At 40.3% G+C, this 24,000-nt stretch overlaps 1 protein-coding gene across 8 annotated transcripts in view; it reads left to right on the top strand.

The window, feature by feature from the left end:
- The window catches only part of oxr1a (oxidation resistance 1a), a 237,337-nt gene that overhangs the window by 155,511 nt on the left and 57,826 nt on the right, over nt 1–24,000 (top strand). For 2 of the 8 annotated variants that reach the window (XM_055013293.1, XM_055013295.1), the window contains exon 1: nt 14,325–14,381. The exons of 4 other annotated variants lie outside the window; for them this stretch is intronic. Coding sequence is in view for 2 of the 4 variants with exons in the window: in XM_055013294.1 (XP_054869269.1) it covers nt 7,792–7,948 (157 nt within the window). In the remaining 2 variants the exon portion in view is untranslated. Of the gene's footprint in view, nt 1–7,661; nt 7,949–14,324; nt 14,382–24,000 lie in introns of those variants that run through there. 2 more of the 8 variants (XM_055013294.1, XM_023261751.3) reach the window with 2 other exon arrangements.

Consider the following 24,000-nt stretch of genomic DNA (forward strand, 5'->3'; position numbering starts at 1 on the left):
TTTTTGTCTTCTTCTTCTGCACCTATAATTAAGCATCTTCTGGAGGCTGTCAAGCTTCTCGTCATCATAAACAGCTCTCTGGCTGGGGGATAAAATGAAATGCATGCACTAAGAAAGAAGAGGCAGATGAAAAGATTGAAGTAGCGAGCGCTTCTCCTCAGCAGATGGATTTGTTCTTCCTGCAAAGCCAGTGGTCATCTGTCGCCGGGGCCACCCAGCCTCTCGGGGCGGCTTCAGACAGCGCAGACACCCACAGAGGATAGATGACCGTGAGCAGGGGCAGTGGAAGTAGCGGTGAAAGATAGCCCGCTCTGACGCCACCGCTCATCGATCACCACTAGCCACCCTGTAGAACTGTCTTGAGAGACGAGCCAGGCAATAACAGTGGGTTGAATTGTAGCGGCAGCGGGTCAGTGTCAGGCTGGATGGCACAACAACACCTCTGCCGTCACCTCCTTGTTTCCTGTCGCTGCTAGAAGCATTAAGCTAAAATACAAATGCTGATTTCCACACTCTGACATCATGTATTAAACTGAATGTGGAGACTTAATTCATCCAGTATTCATTCCTTATTCCATATTTCACTTTGCTAATGGCAACAAAAATTTTAATTTTTTCTCGATATATTTGGCTCCTCTGGTAACAAATCAGTCTTAAAAAGAGGAGAGACTCTTGGTCAGGGTTTCCTGAGCTTGATAAAGGGAAAAAAACAAATGCATAGATGCATAAATGCAAGAGCACAATTGACTGTGACAAGCAGCTTATCTTCTAAATTAGGGCAGCGTTTTTTCTTTTTCTCTGAGGCTCTGGTTTTTTTCCACATGGCAGTATAGTGTTGTGGTGAGTCTGTCAGTGCTGTTATAAGCAGTTCTTTGAAAAGCTAAAGGCCAGTTCCAGCATTGGACCATAAGCATGGACTAGATAGAAGGTTGCTCTGGATATGATTGGTTACTCCCTATCTTGTTTTCTACAGACTATGGCCCAGTGGTGGTCATGATTTTTCAGAAAGCTTGAAATACTTTCAGTGGGAGTTCATTCATGACCTTGAAGGAAAATCTCTTAACAGATGGTTAAAATTACCCTTTGAGTCCAAAGCTTTTAAAAGCCTCACAGCAGAGGAAAGATGCTCAGCAGTCATGGTGGTGCTTTAATGGAATTGTCAGTCATGTAACCCTTTGTTTGCAGCTTTGTTGTACAGTATGTTGCTCCCATTTTTAAGATTATCTGTAATATCTGAACTGGATCGATACAATGGATAGCAGAGATTGAAAACATGCTGAGGAAGAAGTGTTCACCAATGATGGGCTACCAGGAGGTGGTCCTGCATTTAAACTACACCAAAGTTATGCAGATCAGGGCAATTGGGACGCTTAAAATGACAACATTGACTTTTCTTTCGTGTTGCGTTTTCTTAGTGTTGACCCATTGCATGCTGGGATGGAAGCCCCCTCCCTATGTCCCTAAAATAAAATGAAAACGCTTTTGTATGGATTGAAACTGTTACTGCAAATGATGCAAGAGAGAGATACTGGTAGAAAATTGGTAATCATATAAATAATTTTTTTTTTTAACCATTCTCAATGCAGCTGCTTATTCTTTAACATGACAGATACACTTTAGAGCTCTTTAACTTTTAAGTTCTTGAACATCTTGCTTTGGTATTTAAGCATGATACACAAAGGTTAGGGTTAGGGCATTTAACTCTGACAATGTCCAATAATTAAGGATAATTGGAAACCACTTTAGTTTTTCACAGAACTAAAGTGAAATGGATGTTATTGATTGAACATTCTCTGTAGTAAACACCAAAAGATGAATCAGTTTTCTAATCTGTGGTCGATTAGCTGCAAATGTAAAATGGACTTGACAGCAGATGAGATCCAAACTTATAAACATATCTTTAAGTTTCACTAACTGAATTTATGTAGGTTCCTGTAGCAAAAACACACCATTTATCTGCATCAGTGAAATTACTAATGTACGTGTCAACAGGTTTGCAGTTAGAACAAAATCCCGCAGCTGAGAATCTATAGGTTAGTTGTGCAGCACACGTTACCATGGTGATCTAGCCAGATTGAAAGAGAACAACATTCTTAACATTGAAAAATCTGACTTTAGGCTCAGCATAACTTATTTATCTTGCTTTGTACTACTCTTGTCTGTACAGATTACTTAGATAAACAACAGAAAGTTAGCCATAGACATCATTTATCTGCTGAGAGAAAGATCTACAGCACTTGATGGCAAGTTAAATCATAGATATACAGACCCAGTTACACTCAAACCCAACATTAATATAAAAAGGTCCATTTGTGGTTGCAGCTGCTGCACATATCTCCCTCTAAAAACCCAGAGCAAAGCTAGCTGTTTCCCTCTGCTGCTAGTCTCTATACTGTGCTACGTTAATTTCCTCCTGAGCTGGTTTCAGCTCCATAGACTTGAGAGTGGCATCGATTTTCTCATCTCGCTCTTGGGAGACTCTGTTTTAAATACTCAAATGAGAGCAAATGAGCGAAATTTCCCAAAATGTTAAACTATTCTTTTGAACCAGACAGTTAGCAGCAGAACTGCTACATTTATTTCTCACTTTAAACACAGTTACTCATCTCTGCTTGAGCCGAGACTCACAGATGATGTTAATATCCGTGCCGATGTTGGATAATGACTCATGGGCCAAATAGCCAGCCATAAATGTTTGTATAGCCCTATAACTGCAATTCACATAAGCTGCAAGATGGGAGATGCTGGAGGCTTGGAAATGCGTAATGTTCATGTAGAATAAAAGCAAATGATGAACAAAGTCTGAGTGACAGCAGTCAGACTTATGTAATCGCAGCAATGAGTAATTAAACAGGCCTATTTCTCCAGATGATCTGTGATTCAGCTTGGCATTGTCGCCGTCTTAACAGGCGCCACACCACGATCGATTCATGTTTCCCTCCTATGAATATTTGGGTCCTGCTGCCAACATGAAAAACATGTTCATCTGTTGTAGTGCTGACAGGTTTTTAGAGGCAAAGACTCGCTTACCCAGTAAAAAAGCGAAAAGCCTGAAAGAAGGTAGGATTTCGTGACATGGGCAGTTAAACACCTATGATTGCTGCCATTGTCTGGATGCCTCAGCTCGATTCCTCCTGGCAGAAAACTGTCTTTAATGGTCGTCATCTTGTACAAGCTGCAGGATAATAGAGCAGAAAGCACGTGAAGCACGGCACAATGTATGCTGTGTGTTTTCTATTTACAACCCATGCTCCATAGATACTCCAAGAAATGCCATGAGTTCCATCACTGCGCAGAAAACCATCTCAAGCCATCTTCAATAAACCCTTCCAATTACTACACACTGAAAGGCTTGTTTGTGTTTGCCAGCAGGTGCATTTGTGTCGCATGAATGAACTCTCTGCTGCATTTGTGTCATACTGTAGTGATTTCCACTGTAAACAGGACGTGTCTCAGAGAGAACAGCAGATTGTGATTGTGTGAAAAACATGCGTACAAGCAGCGTGTGTGTGTGTGTGTGTGTGTGTGTGTGTGTGTGTGTGCGCGCACATGCAAACGCAGCCATTCCACATGCTCACACCAGTGTGCTCCTTCGGCTCTGCTTATGTAACATTGCTTGTGAATTCCGCCCGTCACTAACAGTGGGGAAAGCAGCAGCTCCCCAGTGGCCGACGTGTTTGTTCCGTAATGAAAGCGTTCCTCTTCCCAGGATCAGGCTGCAGTCTACCTGGCTCTAAATGGGAAACTGCTGAGATTAACACCGGCTCCCCCGTGCCCCCTCCCAGATGATGACAAAGCCTCAAGCACAAGACCCTCTCTGGGCTTTTGCTAGCAGCTGCTGACACCAGGAGGTTTTCTTTTTAATACAGGTGCTTGTACAACAAGACTCCCCCGCTTTACAGTCATTAAACTGAATGATTCCCTGACTAGCACTTCACATTTAAATGCTGATCTGATCATGTTAGAGAATTAATAAGAAAGCTGATGATATAAGTTGTGCATGCTCTGTAAACACACGCACAAATTATATTACCAAGTGTATCCTTCAGGATATGGTGTATACTCAAACTATAACCAACTTTCAACCTCACACAAACAGGGTAATTTGCAAAGATTCAGAAGAGCATAATGTGTCAGTTAACTAATTGGCCTCTTTAATCACCTCTAAAATACCAGAAACCCTCACATCAAACATACTAGCTTAAGTAGAACAAAATACCTTATATAATTTCCATGCAGTGACGCTCGTGTAGTCGGATGAGCACAGAGGGAATTCTTTAATTTCCCCTCTTTGGTCACACTACAGCTTAATTAGAGAGTGGAGGAGTTCTCAAAGAAAATAGGTCTTCATAACTACATTATTGTTTGTTGTGCACCACCACACAGTTTATCTCCCAACCTATGAGTTTTCAGTGCAGAGAGGAGGAACCCAGCCAGGCTTCTCCTCGGGATGTTATGGATGATTTGATGAGTGCTCTGGGCAGCTGTACAGCAACACAGTATATCACGCAGCTCCAAGGCCCTGTGGGGGTGGCAGAGGGCCAGTCGGAGTCTCGGCTAAACACACTGTCTGAGTGCCAAGTGTACCAGCAGGGCCATGTGCAAGGTCAAAGAGGAAAAGTGGGCCAGATGAGATCCTCCTGACTCCGAGTCCGTCAAGTGTCTCATGCATCAGTGTCAGAGCCGTGTGTATTAAAGACTGTGTTTTACATCCAGTTGTTGCTTTGTTGTTAAAGACTCATCCGACTAGTTTTCATACTACAGGTTATGTGCAGTTTCGACTAAGACTTTTACCACTAGTCTGACAGGAAACTCATCTAGAACGTGCCAGAATATTTTCTTACAGACCTTTAATGCAACTAAAAAACAGAGCCAATCACTGAGCTAACATAACGTAACTAATATTTCAAACATTCACATGCTTCTAAAGTGTTCAGATTTGTTGCTTTTCTTTGTTTTACATTACTCTAAATATCTTCGGATTGTAGATTAGTTGCCAGACAAAAGAATTAAATGTCGTTTGGGATCTAGGGATTTTGTCAGGCATCTCTTACCATTTTTCAAACCTTTTGCAGAATAAATGATTAATTGGCCAATCAGTAAAATAACTGATGAATTAATCAACAGAAAAAATAGTCATTAGCTGCCATCACGCTCATTTGCACAGAATCCAGGCTGCTTTCATGGAACACATGGTACAAGAAGGTCTGATTAATGTAATGTAATGTAATGTATTATGACATGATCTTTGTTTTTGTTATGATGGCTGTTGCTTTTTACCTAAACTCTGCCTCCCCTCACTGATGGACACCAAAGTCCACACTTCCCAAGGTACCCAGCAGATGGAGCACTTTCAGTATTGAAGATTGCCCTTAAATCACACTGAGCTCAACTCTGACAGCTGTTTCACCCTCAGCCTGCCTCCTGCAGAAAACCAGGGAGGAAACACAGGCACAATTCCTGTCAGATTAGGCTTGCAAAGAAACACCTTTCCCATCTTTACCTTTTCTGATGCGAATGAGTGAACAAATGGTGCCAGATCCTTCATTCTGAATCATTACAGGGGCTTCTTTATACTCCAGACTCCGTTCTCACCACAGCAGCTCTGGGCCTGGATGAATAATGCATCACAGCCTTTCTAGATCACTACCTGAGCCTGCTGCCCAATTATTACACCCCGTTGTGGTCTGTCGGTTTTTCACTTTTCCACGTTCGTTTGCGTGCCGTAAATGCCATCTCTAGCCGTCTCTCACTGGACAGCCAGACACTTATATGCCACAGGGCTCAGAGTTCCCACTGCACCCCTCAAGTCGCTTACTGTGTGAGCGCAGAGGTGTACTTTGGCTCTGGATGTTGAAGTCTCAATTTATTAGAATGTTATTATGGTGGGAGTCAGATGGATGTCATTCTCTGGGGTGCCATAAAGCCCCACACTTGACGGCGATGAAATATCCTAGCAACAGTGTGGAAATTGATGTGGGCTGAGCTGGGTTCCATTTCCGTTAAGTACGTTTATCAGAATTTTTCAAAGTTCATTTTTCATGAAGTCCCGCGACCTTTTGAAGTTGAAGCACAACATTTACACCTCATTATCTGCTTTCAACTAAAAGCAGAATCCTTGAAAAAATAAGAGTCTATAAAAAAGAATGTAGAATTTGAACTGAAACCAGTTATAAAACCTGATTGGACTGCTAAAAGGCTGTGTCCAAATACTTACTTGTAGTTGAAATTTTGCATTTTAAAGCATATTTTGATTTAAAACTGTAACCATGGACTTTATATTCATGTGACATGTAGTAGATGGTTATATTGCACTATAATTTAGTTCTGAGCAAATATTTGAGTTTGTAAATGACAATGGAGTAATTGACCGATTATCCCATGTGTAAAATCTGGGGTCATAGGTGACATTAGTTTTTGAGTAAAAAATTCTTAAAGAAGGTGGGATCATGCAGATTTTTGCATTGTTTGCTTTGTGCCAATGCGTGGAACAATGTTTTAAGAGCCAGAATTGAATAAATAATGTAGCTGGAGTTCTGAAATTTTGCAAGCTTGTTGATATGTACATAGGATCTTCGATGGTACAACCCTGCTCTGATAGAATAAGACAAACCAGTTAAATGACGGTGCAAATTTAATCAGAGAATTTTCATGTTTTTTCTATTCCGATATTCCATCAACCACAAAACCCTCATTATGAGCTTCAAAAATGTAGAATATTGTGCCAGTCAGAGGCATACTTAATGGCTTAAAAATATTTTAATGATGTTTTTTGCATTTGTGAACGTACACTGAGTAGGCGCGGTAGTTAAAACCTCTCCCATAGTTGTCCCAACAGGAGGAGTCATACTGGGCTAAAAGAAAAATCATGGTTTTCCAACTTCTACTGCCTAAAATAATTTTATGACAATAAAGAATCACATCTATACGTCAGACATTCATACACTACTGTTCAAAAGTTTGGGGTCACCCAGACAATTCCATGTTCTCCATGAAAACTCCTACTTTTATCCATGTGCTAACATAATTGCACAATGGTTTTCTAATCATCAGTTAGTCTTTCAACACCATTAGCTAACACAATGTAGCATTAGAACACAGGAGTGATGGTTGCTGGAAATGTTCCTCTGTACCCCTATGGAGATATTCCATTAAAAATCAGCCGTTTCCAGCTAAAATTGACATTTACCACATTAACAATGTCTACACTGGATTTCTGATTCATTTAAAATAGCCACCCTTTGCTTTCATTCTTGCTGGCTATTTTAAAGAATCTAAAATAAAAAAACATGTTTTGACTCATTTCAAACTTTTTTGTTTAATACATAATTCCATGTGTCCATTCATTATTTTGATGCCTTTAGTGAGAATCTACAATGTAAATAGTCATGAAAATGAAGAATAAATATTAAATGAGAGGGCGTTTTGACCGATAGTGTATTTCTATCTATAAGCATAAATACAGTAAAGTTTAAGTAACTCAGACTTTGCTGAACCAAAATGCTGTCCATTTCGGTTCTTGTGAGTTTTGTCAGCTGTGGGGTCAGTGTGGTGGCTGCAGGGTAAATATAGGCCAATGGGGCAGTAGGCTGCACAGCTTGACTCCACTAGGGGCGGAAAAAAGTTTGCACTTGTTGACGTATTTTAATAGTTCCTGCTCCGGAATGTGTAGACTGTAGGAGGCTTTTCACACCACGAGTCTGAGCCCGTGACTTCTTGTCAGCACTCCGTTTTGCACGATGAAAGCAGACTTTTCCACACTTTAAGGCTTCGTCGTCAGCTAGCCAAGCCATGGACTACTTGTTTTCTATCACGGGCAGCGGCGCCAGACTTGTCAGGGACGCAATCTCCCAGAGACTGTGGCCCGGACCCGAGCAGGAAAACATCCAGGTTCAGCAGCACCACATCGGGACAACACACGACAGAAGCCCCGTCCACTTCAGGACAGGTCAGTGTAGCATTTAGCTCTGGTGGTTGACTGCATAAGTTGGAGAAAACGCACAACTTTCCAGAGCAAGCAAACCTCCAATTCATGCCTCAGACACACAGCGCCGAACTCCCTTTAAAAAATGTTCAATTTAAGGTTTCCTTGTCCTCGGATAATTGTACAGCACAGGTTAAGATACTGAAATGTGCATAAAGTGTCACTCTTATTTTCGGCCAACTTCACACAGAAACCAAAGCATGCGTTACGCTTCGTGCCAGACTCCCGTTAATATTTCCTCAATTTAACTTTCCTCATTCTTTGGATCACATTCTTACCAAGAAGAACATATTTTATGATTTTGAAGTAAACTTAAAGTGCTACTCCTAGTTTCGGCGGGAGTCTGTTCAGTTTGTATCGCTTATTGCCATGTCATTTAAACTTTTATCATAGTTGTTCCTGCTATTTACTGCAGTATTCCGTCGATAATATACACTGTCCAGCAGCGCCACGTCCACAAGCTGAATTTATTCAAATTCAGGTATATTTTAATCACATTAAAGTCACCTGAACAGAAAATACACAACAAATTATATATTATATTGCACAAATTAACACATAGCGTACATTAACTCAGCTGAGACTTTTATTTTTTTTTAGTTGTTTTTGCCTTGAAAACATAAATGTTACAGATCAGTGGTGTTAAATAGCCACAGTGTCAGTAAGAACATAACTTTCACTGTCCTTATACATACATTATACACTCAAGTGTGTCATTTTCTGTGCTGCATTATGCAATGCTGGGTGTTGCACACATGCTGCAGAAGACTTCCCATTTCTGAGCTGATGTTAATTCATAAGAAATCAGCCTCTGTGGCTGCACTCTGCCTGCCCGATTTGTTGTGAGGACACGGCATGGAACAACTGAGGCGTCCCAAACATTTCCGATCAGCAGGCAGTGCATGCTTAAACCATCCAGCCTGAGTACTATATGTCCTCAAGGCTTTTCACATCAGGGAGTATCTCCATGTTAATGAAGATTTGATTTTTTTTCTCCCACTTTCTGCTTTGCCTCTCACACATAATTTGTGATGAGACCCATCAGTGCCTTCTGTGACTTTGAATTAAAATCGCAGCAATGTAGTGCTATTGAAATGAAAAGCAGAAACCTCAGAGCTCTTGGCTACAAGATCCACCCAAATATCACACAGAATGCTGTGTGCTATTAGTTAGCATTAATTGTTTGTTCTGAAAACACAGAACGTTGCAATGAGGGGGCTCACTCTCCACCCCACTCTGGTTTAATGTACAGGAGGTTTGCAGCTCATGCAGAGTCATCAGGCTCCAGAGCTCAGTGGCAGGCAGGTTAATTGTTGGATCTAATTAGGACAAAGATTAATCAGATGCATGCTCTGCTACTCTTGAAACGCCACGGATGGCGGTGGGGTTCATTAGAAGTCCCTGTGCCTTCAGTCCCTGTGCCTTCTCTTCCGCTCTCTCTGGCAGGAGAGTGGACGGCGGGGGCGGTTTGGGACTGCAGGCTACTGCCCTGCTCACGGGAAGCAATGAGACTAACTAGACATAGAGTCAGATAATGGAAGAGAGAAGATGTTAGAGACGAGGGTGGGCATTAAGGTAGTGAACAAACTGTGTGTGGGCAATGCTCACTTTGACAGGGAGATATGGGTCCACTCTTACCCCCTCAGCAACAGGCTATGATGTCACCTTTATATGCTCCAAATGCCAAATGAGGAAGGGGACAGCACTTTGTGAACTCACATTACCTGAATCTGAGGCATGCTGTGACCAGTAAAGTGTGAAGCTCAGATTACGTATGTACTATGTAAGAACTGTGTATTATTAGTAGGAAATTTGGCAGAAAAAAAATCAGAGACTTGGTTTAAACTTAAACTGTGACAGAGGTTGAGATGCTCTGCTCCCATACGAATGCGCACATGCACACAATTATCCGAGCCAATTCTATTCGCTGACTTAAAACCATGATGTTCAAGTGCTACAGCTAGTTTTCATCACTGATAAATCAGCCATTTAATTAATCAATAAAATCAAAAAAGAAAAAAAAAGAAAAATGCCCATCCCAGTTCCCTGAAACCCAAGAGTTGCTTCAGGTTGTTGTTTTTTTTTTTTTTGTTGTTGTTGGATCAACAGTCAAAACCCAAGGATGCAAAGCTGAAACTATGCAATGTTCTGTAATTGTTATACATTCATTTAAGCAATTAGCATATTATTAAAATATCTCCAAATTAATTTTCTGACAATCTACTAAAGGACAAATCATTTCAGCTCTCATGTGGCCAAACATATGTTACATATTGATAATGTTGTTTGAAACTTAAACAGTTCCATGTCTTTATATCAAGAACTAGCTTGTTGCTTGTGCATGTAAATACTTCAAATGGCTTTTTAAATTAACCTTTCCAGTTGTAGCATTGGAGCACTGTGAACTGTGGGTACTTGCATCAACTACTTACTACTTTACTAACCTTGGAGCCTCTTTCGGTGTCACAGTGAGACAGCCATAAGCTTTTTCAGATTTATCAGGAATGCATGTTAAATGGATGTTAAAGTCTGAGATCACAAGGGTGGTCGGTGCAGCTAGGAAGTTGTTGTGCTCGATCAGGACCAGGCAAGAGACACAAGTAGAGACCCAGTTTTGCTTTCATTCTGATGCAGAATTATAGGCCGAATTTGCCTAAATCAAATAAACAGTCATGCAGAGACAGTGTAAATACAGAGAAGTGCCAGACTTACAGCCACTGAAATATGTGCTACAGCACAGGAAGCTCCTACAGATCATGACTTCCAGTTATCCCGTCTTAGCTGTAATCTGCAGCATATGACTCTTTGCCCGTATGACCTGAGAGATAAAATGGGTTGAACAGATACAGTAGTGTGTATTCTCATAATGTATTTTCTCTCCTTTGATTTGAGTATAACACTCAGCTAAAAATGGAACTTCAGGGATTAGTTGTTGTGTTTTCATAGACAGTTGGATAATTATGATGGGTGAACATAATTTTTGATTGGAAACCCTTGAAACTGAAATCTCATTAAATACCCAGCTATGTCACGCTGTTCCAGACGACTAAAGCACTTTTAAGAGGTTTTGAGGAATTGCCCCACTGCAGAGGGAGGACTTGCTGGCAAATAAATAAGTCTGTGTGAGTTGAGGTTTTTAAAAAGTAACAGTTTTCTGATTGAAATTGGTCTCAAAAAGTCTCAGAATAACTATCTGTATTGTACTGAAAAAGTGTAAAGTCACAGTTCCGTGAGACTCAAAAGTGTAGAACAAACCGTAGATCAGATTTTGTAGATTGCTGCTTGGAAAGTATATTACAAACTTTTATTTGTTTGGTGCCTTTTGAAATAAGCATTATCCATCAAAGACTTTGTGTCTGTGGATTATAACCAAATCAGCCAAAGTGACTTATTTAAATAATTTTCACTTCAGTTAGAACCCCACTGATGTTGAGTTTAAGTGGTAAAGTTCAATTCTAGTGATGTATTTCACAAACAAATTAGCAGCTTACTGTGAAGACACCACTTGACTCCACACCCCTGTCTGCTGCATGTGCTGCTGACAGTATTACATAAACAGTGAAGTCAGAGACACTGCTGACAAAATTCATATTGAACCATATTGGACAGCATATACACCAATAATGATGTATCTGTGATAGGTGACTATCGGCTGATAACACTGATCAGCTGATATATTGGTAGGGCTCCTACTTAAGTCCTGCAAAGATTTGGACACCTTCTGAAAACAAAGATTGTTGTCTGTACTGCTTTCCTGTTTTGTGACCCCTTAAATGTATCTTCTGGTCCTTTTTGGAAATCAAAACTGTGCTTAAGATGTGACAATGAATTGTACTGAACTAATCTCAAAGGAGCCTTGCAAGAAAATGTATTCACTCTTACTCCTCATTATCATTTTTGACAAATATTATCCTCTAAGAAATAAACTTGTTGTTGTTATAGGTGCAGCACTAAACATAATTCTCTGCTGAATGAGTCAAACATGAGCTTTTCCCTGGATGTGCTGTTATACTGAAGCGGCCATATTATCACCCAAACAGATTGTGTGCCCATACTGTATATTAATAACACATGAATCACCAGCGCCACAGTCCAAGAACAGGTTTGTCCTGCCGACATTGAACTCCTCTCTGCGTCTCTAAGTTCTTTGAATCCCCAAGGGTGCTCACTTATTTGTCACTGTTCACGTTCACCCTAAGGCTGACACCAGCTCTGCTGCAATTATCAGGATGATTCAGAAAGTGCAATCTGCTGATGCTCTCAGCGCAGTAATAGGTGATTTTAATCACCTTAATTTCCAAAAAGTCCTTGAGCAGTTTGTATTAGCATGTCACCCACCCTGCATGCCAGTATGAGACACTCCTGGGATTCTTTATGGCTCTGTCAGGGGAACTTATAAGTGGCAGGGGTCCCAGAGGGATTGGCGGACCACAGCATAGAACACCTGCTCTGCACTTCGACGACTGTGTCCAGGGTTGAACTAATGACGGATCCATGACTCTTCAAGGAGACTTCTTCCATGCAAACTCCCTGTATGATTCAGGAGTCAGGGGACACTGTATCTTTCACCAAGATAATGATGATGTGTAGCAGCATGTTGCATCTCTTATGAAAAAACATAGAACGAGGAAGACAGAAAGAAATCATATTAGAAAAACAACAAATCCAGATGAAGGATAGAGACACAAGGCAAAGCTTAGCAGCAGCAATCAAAAGTCTGAACACTGTATGATGAGAGAGGAGAGCTAACTGGGCCAGATGACTTGTTAAGCAATACACTGAAAGGTTTGAAATTAGATGTCAGTAAGTTGAATACCATTATATACTGTTTGCTGTTATTGCCAGTCCTGAGATATTGCAACAGCAAATGTTTGAAAGAAGCCAGATGATGAACACAAATGTAGAGTGCAGCTGACATTTAAGGGAAGGTAATTAAGACTTGTCCTGAGTGACTCAACTGCTTCGACTGCGTCTTCATCACTTCAGCTGAAATAAGCACCCAGTCTCAGGAAACATGCATAGTAATTTTTCGTCTCCTGAAAACATCATAAAAATAAAACCCTAGACTATAGGAGAGCATGGGAGTAACATCCGCTGGAGTTTTCCAAAAGAGTGCTTTGAAAGTTTGCGTTCTGGTTAACCACATAGTTTTTCTTAAGCCGATAGACTTTTCTCAGTTTGGCAGTTTTAACTGTCGTTCAGTTCTCCCTATGATTTCACCATCTTTGATAAGCTAAGCAGCAGGGAGTCCGTATGAAGAGGGGTTTGATCTAGCGTACAGATGATGCTGTCGTTCTTCTGCAGGAGGTGGTGAACACCTGGTGATGTCTTTTCTCATGGTGAAAACAAGGCAGGCTGTCATTCACAACCATGTACTGTGTGCAACACAGCTATTACTATTTCATACCATTTCTACAGAGAGGTTAGTAAAACATGAGTTTACCTCTGCGGGTCAGGGATCTACCTAAGCTAATTTAATGCAGTCGTGTTTGCTGCCAGTGATCACAGATTTCCTGGCTTGTTAAAAGCACAGTAAAAGTGGCGTTACTTAGCTAAATGTAGTCTGAGATGCTTGTTGTGAGAACAACTAGAGCCATTCTCTATTGTCTCTGTCAGCTGATTCGACCGTACATCCTTTGGGCACAAACACAGAAGCAGACATTAATCTCAACTGCAGTTAAAGTGCTCAACTCAAATGTCAAACTTCAGCTGATAGAGGTTTTACTTTAATGTTTGACGGCATGAATGTGACAGAACCGACTGACCGGTTGACTAACATACTTTTTATTGCGGATATTTGTATGAGGATTGAAATTAGGGTTAGCAGTGCCTGGTATAGCTATTCCGAATTGAGAGCGCATTTCTTTTTGGCGTCAAGAAGTTTGAACTCCGCATTGATATTGGGTGTCACTGTCAAAGCTTCTGCAGCTTTCTTTCTTTGTGCACTTTCATCTGTATATCTCTGGAGTTCCTCTTCCAGTGTCATTTCCATCCTTGGGTCTGACTCTTGTTCCTCCCCACCTTGGTGAATGACGTAGGCCCAAGCAGGTGATCATTCTTACAAGGCTGGCCAGATGTATATGGGATGTCACAGGGTGTCTATTTGCAGCTTATCGCAGGTGATTTGTTTTATCAAATGAATTTAATGTTGGCACATTGATGCTACTTCAAGTTCAGACACAGAATGTAACAATTTCACAATCGGGAAGCAACTTACGGGACATTTTTGGGAAAATATTTGATCTTACTTGTCTCCATTTTTGGTACTTTTGTATACGCAGCACTTTCAAAATGAAACAAGCACATTCCCAATTTTTTCCCTGTTTCCCATTCCCAGATACCAGGATTCCAATTGAGATATGGGAACCGGGAATTCCCGGTTCTAGGATTATACCATGTAAGTGCACTAAAAATTCACTTCTATTTGTATTTGACAACGAAATAAGACATTTGAACAGGACTGGAAAATCAGAGTGGTATTATGTCTAACAAAAAGACTAAATGAGTCATTCATTTATTGAAGACAATAATCGATGGATGGATGGATGAAATCACTGTTAACTGCAGCCAATCTTTACTTTTTCTGAAACAGTCCAGATGAAGTATTTGCAGATTCAGTAAGTACCCTGACCAGTGTTTGGAGACTGAGATGCTTGGTTTATGGCTACAGTGAGGTCAATGATCATCTGTAAATGTTTGACAAAGCACTTTTGTATGCTTTGTTTTTCCTTGTGGTTTGAAGTGGCTACCCCATAACCCAAGAGAATCAACAGAAACTTTAAAAGCAACATAGTTACTCTTGTTCTTCTTTACCTCTTCTGCATGTCAGCTTACTGTGTTGTACACAAGTTTAGTTTTATTGCTAAGGAGAGAGAGACAGAGCATCAAGTCATGTCTCATTCCTCCTGTGTGATTGTTAATCATCCAGATAGATTCAAAGAGATGCTGTCTTCATTTTTTCCTCTTGATCTCAGCAGACTTGTCTGGCTGTATGGAAAGTAAGCTGTCTGTGTTGGTGATGCAGCCTCTATTACTGTTCAGTCATTACAGACTGTGGTTAGACTGGAGGAGCACTTTATATTACTCACTTTGCTGACTACATTTATTTAATTTAGTGTGGGATATGTTCTCAGGTCATTTACTTCAGTATAACTAACAGTACTGGAGCAGGAAATTTCTTACCTTCAATTTTACTTAAGAATTTGAGTAAAATGTGCTTTAAATATCAAAAAGCACTGTTGTCATTATACAAAATTAACCCTTTAAGACTGGTGTATTATTATACCGTATGTACATGTTTTAAATTATTCTTAAGGAGGAATAGTTTTTAAGAAAACTAACAGCACAGCTAGCAGTCAGTTAGCCCAGCCAAGCACACTGATTTGAAATGGTAGCTGCTTGACTGTCCAAATGAGATTAAAAAAATAAAATAAAGTTGCCCATGAGCAACCATAAATCACAGTAATTCTAAATTTAAATCTTGTTTATTAAATTTGTGGAACTCGACAGCAGCACAGTGCTATATTTATCAAAATTTGGCAAACATTGCCGCCAAATTAGTGTTAGCTAACAGTGCATTAGTGTTAGCTTGTGGTCGTAGCTATAGCAACAAACCATGTTGGCACAAGCAGTTATGTGTTCAGCTTTCAAATTGTTTGAGAAAGAATGAATTATTTCTTCTTTAATTAGAGTATCTTGCCTTACAGTAACTAAAAAGTACATTGTTTTCCCTCTGATATGTATGAGTAAAATTTAGTCACATTTATCTCTGCTAACAGGGAGCAAAAAATGGTAAAACTCAAGTACAAATATCACAAAATTCTGACTTCTAAAAGAAGAACTTGCACCGTTGTTTCATAATTTAAAAAGCTTATGAGCAGTAAAACACAGACAGGCTCGATTTCATGCACTCAGGAGTTTTGCTAATATGGCTTTATTTACTCTGCTATGAACTTCTAGCTGGTCCAGGCTAATGCGAGCAAAAATTGAGCTGATAAACAATGTTGAGTAGATTAGCTAGCTGTGTGAATTCTGTGCTTCTGTTTTCCTCCATGTTATAACTTATCATTATCAACTCACTGCCACTGACCAACTACCCAAACTGGTTATTGTGCAGAAAGCATTTAGAGGGCTTGCTTGAAGTACCGTAATTAGTATGTGAGTATTAATCTGTTTTTTCCAGTAAGTGTACCAGCACGCACGCCTGTTCAGTTCTTGACTTGTGAACAGGACCCTTTGCTTTTGGCTCAATAAGATCTGATAATGCAGAGTTTGTGTTTCTCGTAGCTGAGCTCATCACTTCTCCTGCTATTGATTGTTTCTGTAACCTGAGCAGTTAGTGTTGCTGCTGTGATGCAGAGTGCCAGGGCTCCAAAGGGCGACATAAACCAATAATGACGTGCGTTTGGACCGCAAAGGTGGACGACACAAGTGTTTGTGCCAACGCCTCTCGCTTTCCACCATCTGCTTTCTGCTACAAGTTTTCTCTTGTGGCAAGCCAAACATTATTTCATTAATAAGACTGATTGCATAATAATAAGGAATGGACACTGGTCATTAAGGCACATGTTTTTTGCAGATCATCACACATTAGTTCAGTGGCTCCGTTGCATTACTATCATGGTGAAGATGAATCACAGAGTTGTTATGCGAGCTTACATTATGTATATGTATCATCGCCATCGATCTGGCCGATGCAGAGTTTGACTTCAGCCGTACCATTCATCATGTCGCCTTTTCCCCACCCCCTCCACCCCCACCCCCAACTTTGACTTGGAAAGAAATATTGCTCAAAGTGCAATAACCTTAACACCAAAGGTTGGAGGAATCGTGGTGCGATTAGTGAGTCTGAAGCCTGAAAGTGTGTGACAGCAGGGTGGAGGAGGAGAAGACTGGGAGCACTGGTGCTTAAACCAGACCTCCCGGTTTCTGCTGCATGAACTGTGGATCAAAGTGCTTTCACTGCGTGTTAGCGAGAAAGTAACTGTTTCAGATAGATTTCCTCTGGGTACATGGTATGCAAGCCGTTGTTTTGTCATGGTTTATGTCACTGTCTGCCTGCAGATATGTACTGGTGTTGGGCTTATTTCTTTTCTTTGTCTTGGATCCCTTTTAACCAAACAAAAATTAATAGTTTAGTCTTTAAAGAGTCAATTCTAATGATAAATATTAATTTCAATATTGAAATGCTCATGTGAGCCTGGGTGCCTGTGAAACCGTATAGATATCTGACACCCAATTTTGAGATTTTAATTTTTTTGTTTAGCCACATGAGCTGCATAGCTTGTGGAACTGCAGAATCACTTGGTCTACAGCATTGTTGTAGATGTGTCAGCTACTATTGACTGGCTGGATGGATTGCTTTGAAATTTTATGTAGACCTTCATGCTCCCAGGAGGATGGAGCCTACTGATGTTTGTGATCTCCTGACCTTTACCCCAGTACTTGCTTGAGGTTGACTTTTTTTCTTTTTTGAATGAAATGTTTCATCTGCTAATGGATGGTTTGCTATGAATTGTGGTACGGACGTTCATCTCTGTCTGGGGATGAATTGTCACAACATTGGTGATCAACATCAGGTCATATTTTGGTGTCAATGATCTAAAAGGGAAGATTGTTCATTTAAATCAGACACCTGATTAAAGAATATGCACTCTTTATGTGTATTTTAGGTATTTACATTTTACTGTGTGCATGAGTCTGAGCAGACATTTAAGATACTTGACAGTTTGTAATATTTGTTGCGATGCTCACATTTCAATCAATACCAAATGAAACAAAAAACCCTAAAAACAACAGGACAGACTTTCGATGCCCAGCCCTAATCCAAAGTTTGTCTTCATATTGCTTGATTTTTCGGATCAATAGTCCAAAAAACAGAGATAATCATTTTACAGTTACGCACAGCAAAGAAGAACAGCAGTTCTTTACATTTGTGACGTCAGAACCAGGGGATGTTTGACGTCATTACCAGATAATTAACCTTAACGATGGCTATCATTCAGTTCATATTCCTGTGGAATTATTTTCTGTCCGATGAACAATCAGTTCATCAGCTAATTGTTTCTGGTCTGTGCTTGTGTATAAAGGAACAAGAAGAGGACGTGCAGTTTCTGCACTGCAGCTTTATCCTTGAGGAATAACTGAAGCATCCTATACTTTTAAGATAGAGATTTCACATTAATTATGGACTGACTTGACTGGTGTGTTGATAAGAGATACTGTTAATATTACTCTTGTTATAACTTCAGTGGTGTAGGTGGTTATGGTAATGGGTCATATATTGCAAGTGCTTGTCTTTTACTTGAGAACTATATGAATTTCCCACAAGCTGAATCTGCCACTGTCTAATGTCGACAGGTTCATCACTCCATTCTTTCCTTTTTTTTCTTTTTCTCAGTAATACCTTTTCCCTTTAAGTCTGCACCAGGTTCGTCACTATGGAAACTGTCATGTACACGCTGTGAGAATATTAATTAAACTGAGTGTGTATTAGCATTGACACACCTCAGCACAGATCAGTGTCTGGGTTTGAACAATGAGAGAATCATCTCGTAGTGTAAAGAATTTAATCCACATTACTGTACCAGCAACACAACCGGGGTGTGATTAGTCGACACGGGGAGAGTGTTAATGAGAGGATGGGGCCAACCCAGTGCCTCCTGCTCTGACATGCCCACACACACACACACACACACACACACACACACACACACACACACACACACACACACCCCCACACACACACACACGAGCAAAACTGCAGTTCAGCAAAGTTTCCCATAAAAGCTGAGTGGTGTATAGGCTGGTCCAGGGAGGCTGGCAGTGTAATATAGAGCTGAGTGGTACTGAGAGTATTGGCAAAGGGATGTTCCCTGTCACACTGTGTTCTCTGTGTTTAAGTTGACAGCTCCACTAAACTCCTGCACTGTATATTCATTACAATGGAAAGACTGTGGCTCATAGCAGCTCTCAGCACAGTCACACAGCAATAATGGCCTCTTTCTCGATACAGTAATGCTGGTACTTTCCTCCTTCCAAGTTGGTATTCATAAGTCTTCTGAGACAACGGCACCGTTGATTAAGAAAATTGATATTCGCTGTTGTTGGTTTGATGCATTGCTTTTATCTTCCTACAACTTGCAATATGAGGAGTAATTAGAGAATCCATCAGTGTAATTGCTTTTCTGCAGGTTGGAGACTTTGAAAGTATTAAAAAGTGTCTAGAAAAACATCCTAGTTTTATTGAATGTGATCTGGTCTGATTTAAGACTAGTGCAGCTTGTTTCTGCTTCATCCAGCCATCCGCCAGCAGGACTCTCTCCACACATGCCATCACTAAATGTTGCCTGTACTCGCACTCCATTAATGCTATGCTCCAGTATATGATAACACACTGCACTACGCTGCGTTTTATTGCGATACATAATAGATGATTTCCTGTTGCACGTGAGAAAGAGGCCCTTAAAACTTGGCGCTGTGCCTGGCTCTTGTAAAGTTGTCATGTTCACCTTATGACTTGGTGTGAAGATAACAGCGGCATTGCTTTAACTTTGTTGCTGTGAGGTAGTCAGCACTTCCTGCTCCTGTTTTATTTTAGTGCACATTCCAGTGCATGACTACTGACTGATCAAAGTCTTCACTTCATGTGAGAAAAGCCCAACATGGGGTTCTACATGTCTGATTAGCGTTACATGATCATTTTAAAGACTGCATGATTGCAAAATCTTTGAAATCTGCTCTCTGAGTTCTTCTCTGCTGTCCTTCCCACTTTGTCATCCTCAATTTGTATCCTTTAAACACTGGAGGACGTTGCTCTTTTTGAGCTGCTTGTATCACAACACATTTTGCTCTCATGCCAGAAAAGCAAATGGCAAGGCAATATTGTTTTGTGTTGTGAAACAGGCCCATTATCTCCTTTCCTGACCTTCATATTGGATTTTTGATTTAACCAGCTAGCAAGTTAATTCTGCTTTGTAAATGTGACTTTGGTATTTGTGTCCTTTACAAGCTATTACAGACTGTGCCAGAGGGCTGTTGGTGTTGTTCAGTTCCTTTAACGCCGATAGATATTGAAGTTGAAGTTTATTTAATGCCTATTGATGTCCACAACTGTACTCCTTCTTCCTGCTGGAAGGATTGTAACAGCTGAAGTACATACAGCTTTGCAAGGACGTTTACAGAATGAACCAGGTTGCAATGAATGTGTGTTCTTGTATTGTGTAAGTCAGGGTGTCTTCTTTACAATAATGTAGAAACTCATGAGATCAAGAAAAGCTGCAAATTCTCACATTGAAAGTGGTCTGTACAGACTAAAACCCCTCAGAAATAAATGAAAGAAATGCCACAACATTGACTTTGTATAGACTTTCATGGTCTCCAGAGGATGTATCTTAATGACCCTTTAATTATAAGATAACCCTTAGAGCCTGACAGACGTGCATTGTGTCCAAATTCTTGTGTTTTCTTTCAGTTGAATTGCTCACACAGTATTTATTTCGGCAAGGTGTAGTACATATCAAATGAAACTGCAAACCGTTGCTTGTCTGTGTTTATGCTTGTTACATATTTGTATATAACACAGTAATACAGATCAAACTTAGGCACAGTGATATCTTTACTAAATCCCAGTTTCATACTCCTGCTTCTTGGCTCAGTGAGTCACAAAGTCCATTTCACTTTGTAACTCTCAAAATAAACAGCAGTACTTACTCCTTCTGATGATTCTAGTTGTTTCTCTGTGTCCCAAAGAGCAAGCCGGCTTTTAGGACTGACATTACATCCCACTTCATTTGAAAAATAAACACAAAATAATAGATTTAGTTATCTCTGCAGTTTTCTCATAGCATAGTGATACCAATTTTGTAATTCACCTGCAAAACTGATTGTATTTTTCATGTGCCTCAAATATATTTTATTCTTTGCACAGATGAGCAAATGTTAGCCTGCCAGCACATTAGCATAGTAGCGTTAAACACCCACTGTGTCTGAGGTACAGCCTCACCAAGCTGTTAGCATGGTTTGTGGCTCATTATTTTATAGGCTTAACATGGTAAATAAGGATAAAATTATCAGGGATGGTTTATGTAATTGTATATCCCAATATCACATGATGATGATCACGTCAAATGCCTGTTTTTGGCAAGTACAGTATATCTGACAAAGCAGCACACTTCATCACATTGACGCAAAATATCCAATTCCAAAGTTTCCATAGGGCTGTTTTGTCCACTGTTCTAGTCTTAACTAAACCCAGGGGTGCGATGTGTTGCAAGTCAGTTGCTTTCTATCTCACTGGAATTTCTCTAGCTGTGGCCTTCCTCTGTTTACCACAAACTGCTAAGCCACCGTCTCTGTCCTTCCTCCCTCACAAACTTTTGAAGAAAGTCTGCGGCTCTCCTAAGTAGTCCTGTGCAGCACCTGTTCAGAGTGGCTTTGGTGCAGAGCTCTTGCCTCCCCTACTGTTTATGAAGGGGCTTTCTAAAAATAACATCTGGGGAGGGCTGTATATAGCCAGCAGGCAGGGAAAACAAGGGAGCAGAGGGAAATTGGCTGCTTGTGTATTCTATCAGACCATGAGGGAATGTTAGTCAGAGAGTTGTTGACTCTCCTATTCCCTGGCTGCTTCAGTTTGTCATGGCTGTGTACAAAGTGAGGGGGACTATATATTTAGCAGCGTGATTCATACTCAGCAGATTGCGCGGGTACAGAACACTGCATGTTTTTAAAGTCAAATACAGTAGCATTTTCATTTAGCTGTTGTCCATTCAGGTCCTTGAATTCCTCTGCAGTAGCTGACTGTCATTATCAAAGGCATACGTTACCAGGGACATGTTTCTTTGCTTGATTTGTTGTCTTTAGACACAAGTTAATAATGAAAGGAATAAAATGTTAATGCAGGCTATGAAGGCGATGTGCACATTATTGTTTTTTTGCTTTCTCTTCATAGTCATGGCCTTGCAATGCATGTTTGTAGGTACAAGTCTGTACTACTTGTTAATTAAAATGTCCTTCCTAAGAAGCCCCTATGTGAATAGAGGCAGGGATGTAGAGAAAACCTTTCAAGAGGGCTATATACGTTTGACTCAAATTATTTAAAGGACAAAATGTTGTTCCCTAATGACCCATTTCAGTATTTTTTTTTATCCTCAAGAAGCTTCATTTCAGAAATCTGTCTCTCAGCGGGGGTTCATCACAGTTTTCATGTCACATATGAACACATCAAATCGCCGAGCTGCACATAGGTGAGAGTTAAACCTGGCAGGACTAGAAAAGTCACCTCACAGAGGCGCTAATTTGTTGGGAATTGTAATGAATTTGTAGTGGACGCCTTAGCTAAGACTAACCTCCTCCTAGAGACACCTGCTGTGGAGCTTTCTGCGCAGCCACGAGGCGGTGTCTCGGATGCAGCTGTGTTTATTTTTTTCGTTAAGTTGTGTAGAAAGGCGTAACCTCTTGTGACTGTTTACATCCCAGACTGGTGAGAGTGGGCCTTTGTTTTTCCTGACACACAGCAGCTCCTCTCAGTGTGTGAGCCAACCTCACAGCTTCTCTCGCACAGTTGACCCGACGTTATTGTGCTTCAGCTCATTAATGAGCCACAGAAAATGTTCTTTATGGGAAAATACAACAGTAAAGAAGCTTACCCAGTGGAATCTGTTGTTTTACTTGGTTGAACAACAAATTAGATAACTAGCAACCTCGACTCACCTTTGCTGGTTTTGTTTCCTCCTTATTGTTCAACAAAGATTACTGGGTTCAGATTATCTTGATTGACAGCGACCACAGGTACATTTTTGTACGCCTTCCGATGCAGCCACAGCATGTCCCAGTGCTCCTGCTTCTGCCATCTTGAGTGTGTTACACCATTGCAGTGCATAATGATCCTACTGCTATGCTCTGTTGTAGCACAGAAATCTGTGAGCCCATATATTGCAGTCAGAGTAGTGTGGGTCAGCCAAGTATCATGTCCAGGATTGAGAATTTTTGTGATTACTAGTATTGTTTTGACTCATTCCTGGACAAATAAACTCATTTAAAAATTCACATTGTACTTTGGCTCATAATCTCATTGGACAAGTAACAGCCTATCAAAAGTAAAGGATCAAAATGTATTCTAAATTGCGTTCTAAAACTTTTGACTGGCATATATTAATTCTAAATATAGTTTCACTCATTTTCATTGTCAAGCACTTGTGCAACAGTGTTGTTAACATGTCATATGGATATCAGACACAGTGCTTTAAAATAAATACAAACAGTAACACAATACAGACATTCTCAGGAAGAAACAAAAGAAAAAAATATGACTCTGAAGGTGGAGCTGCATGGCCCACAAGTTTCTTAACTTTTTTTGATGTATGCAATATTCCCAAAACAGGATCTGGTTTTACTTGTGTTTTAAAAACAGAAGAATAGAGATATTCTCGTAGCATTACGGTGAAGTAAATCTGCCTCTGCTTGGCCACATTTATCACAGATTGGTGAGACTTCTGGGAAGATTTTCTAAGTGTTACCCTCAAATACTGCAGTTCTACTGTGGAGGACTTGAAATTCTATCAGAGTGTCTAGGATTGATTAAACATGTATGGACATAACTCTGTTGACCTTTTTCAAAGTATCCTTAGCTGTTTCCATCCCCATTTCTTCTTCACAGTCTTTTTTAATAGAGTTTTTACCCACTTATCATCATATTATAACGATGTGTTTTCACAGTGTCTAACCTGTAGGTAGCTAAAGAAATCTAAACTTGACAGTCCATATTTGTCCCAGAGCTGCCAAAACAAAGCAACAAGGCACACGAATATACAAATGCCCAATGCTATCTAATTCCTTCCATTTAGTAAATACTCCATCCATATTTGAGGGTCCAAGAGATGGATTTTCCAATGATTCTGCTTTAAGCCTAACTTGTTTTGCTCCTTGGTCCCAGATCTGGATGGTACAATGAATGATAGGATTGTGAGTATAGCATGTTTTTTTTTAAGGAAAACATTATAGTAGCACCCAATAAGTAT

This window comes from Amphiprion ocellaris, chromosome 9 (assembly GCF_022539595.1).
Source record: "Amphiprion ocellaris isolate individual 3 ecotype Okinawa chromosome 9, ASM2253959v1, whole genome shotgun sequence".
Classification (NCBI taxonomy): domain Eukaryota; kingdom Metazoa; phylum Chordata; class Actinopteri; family Pomacentridae; genus Amphiprion; species Amphiprion ocellaris.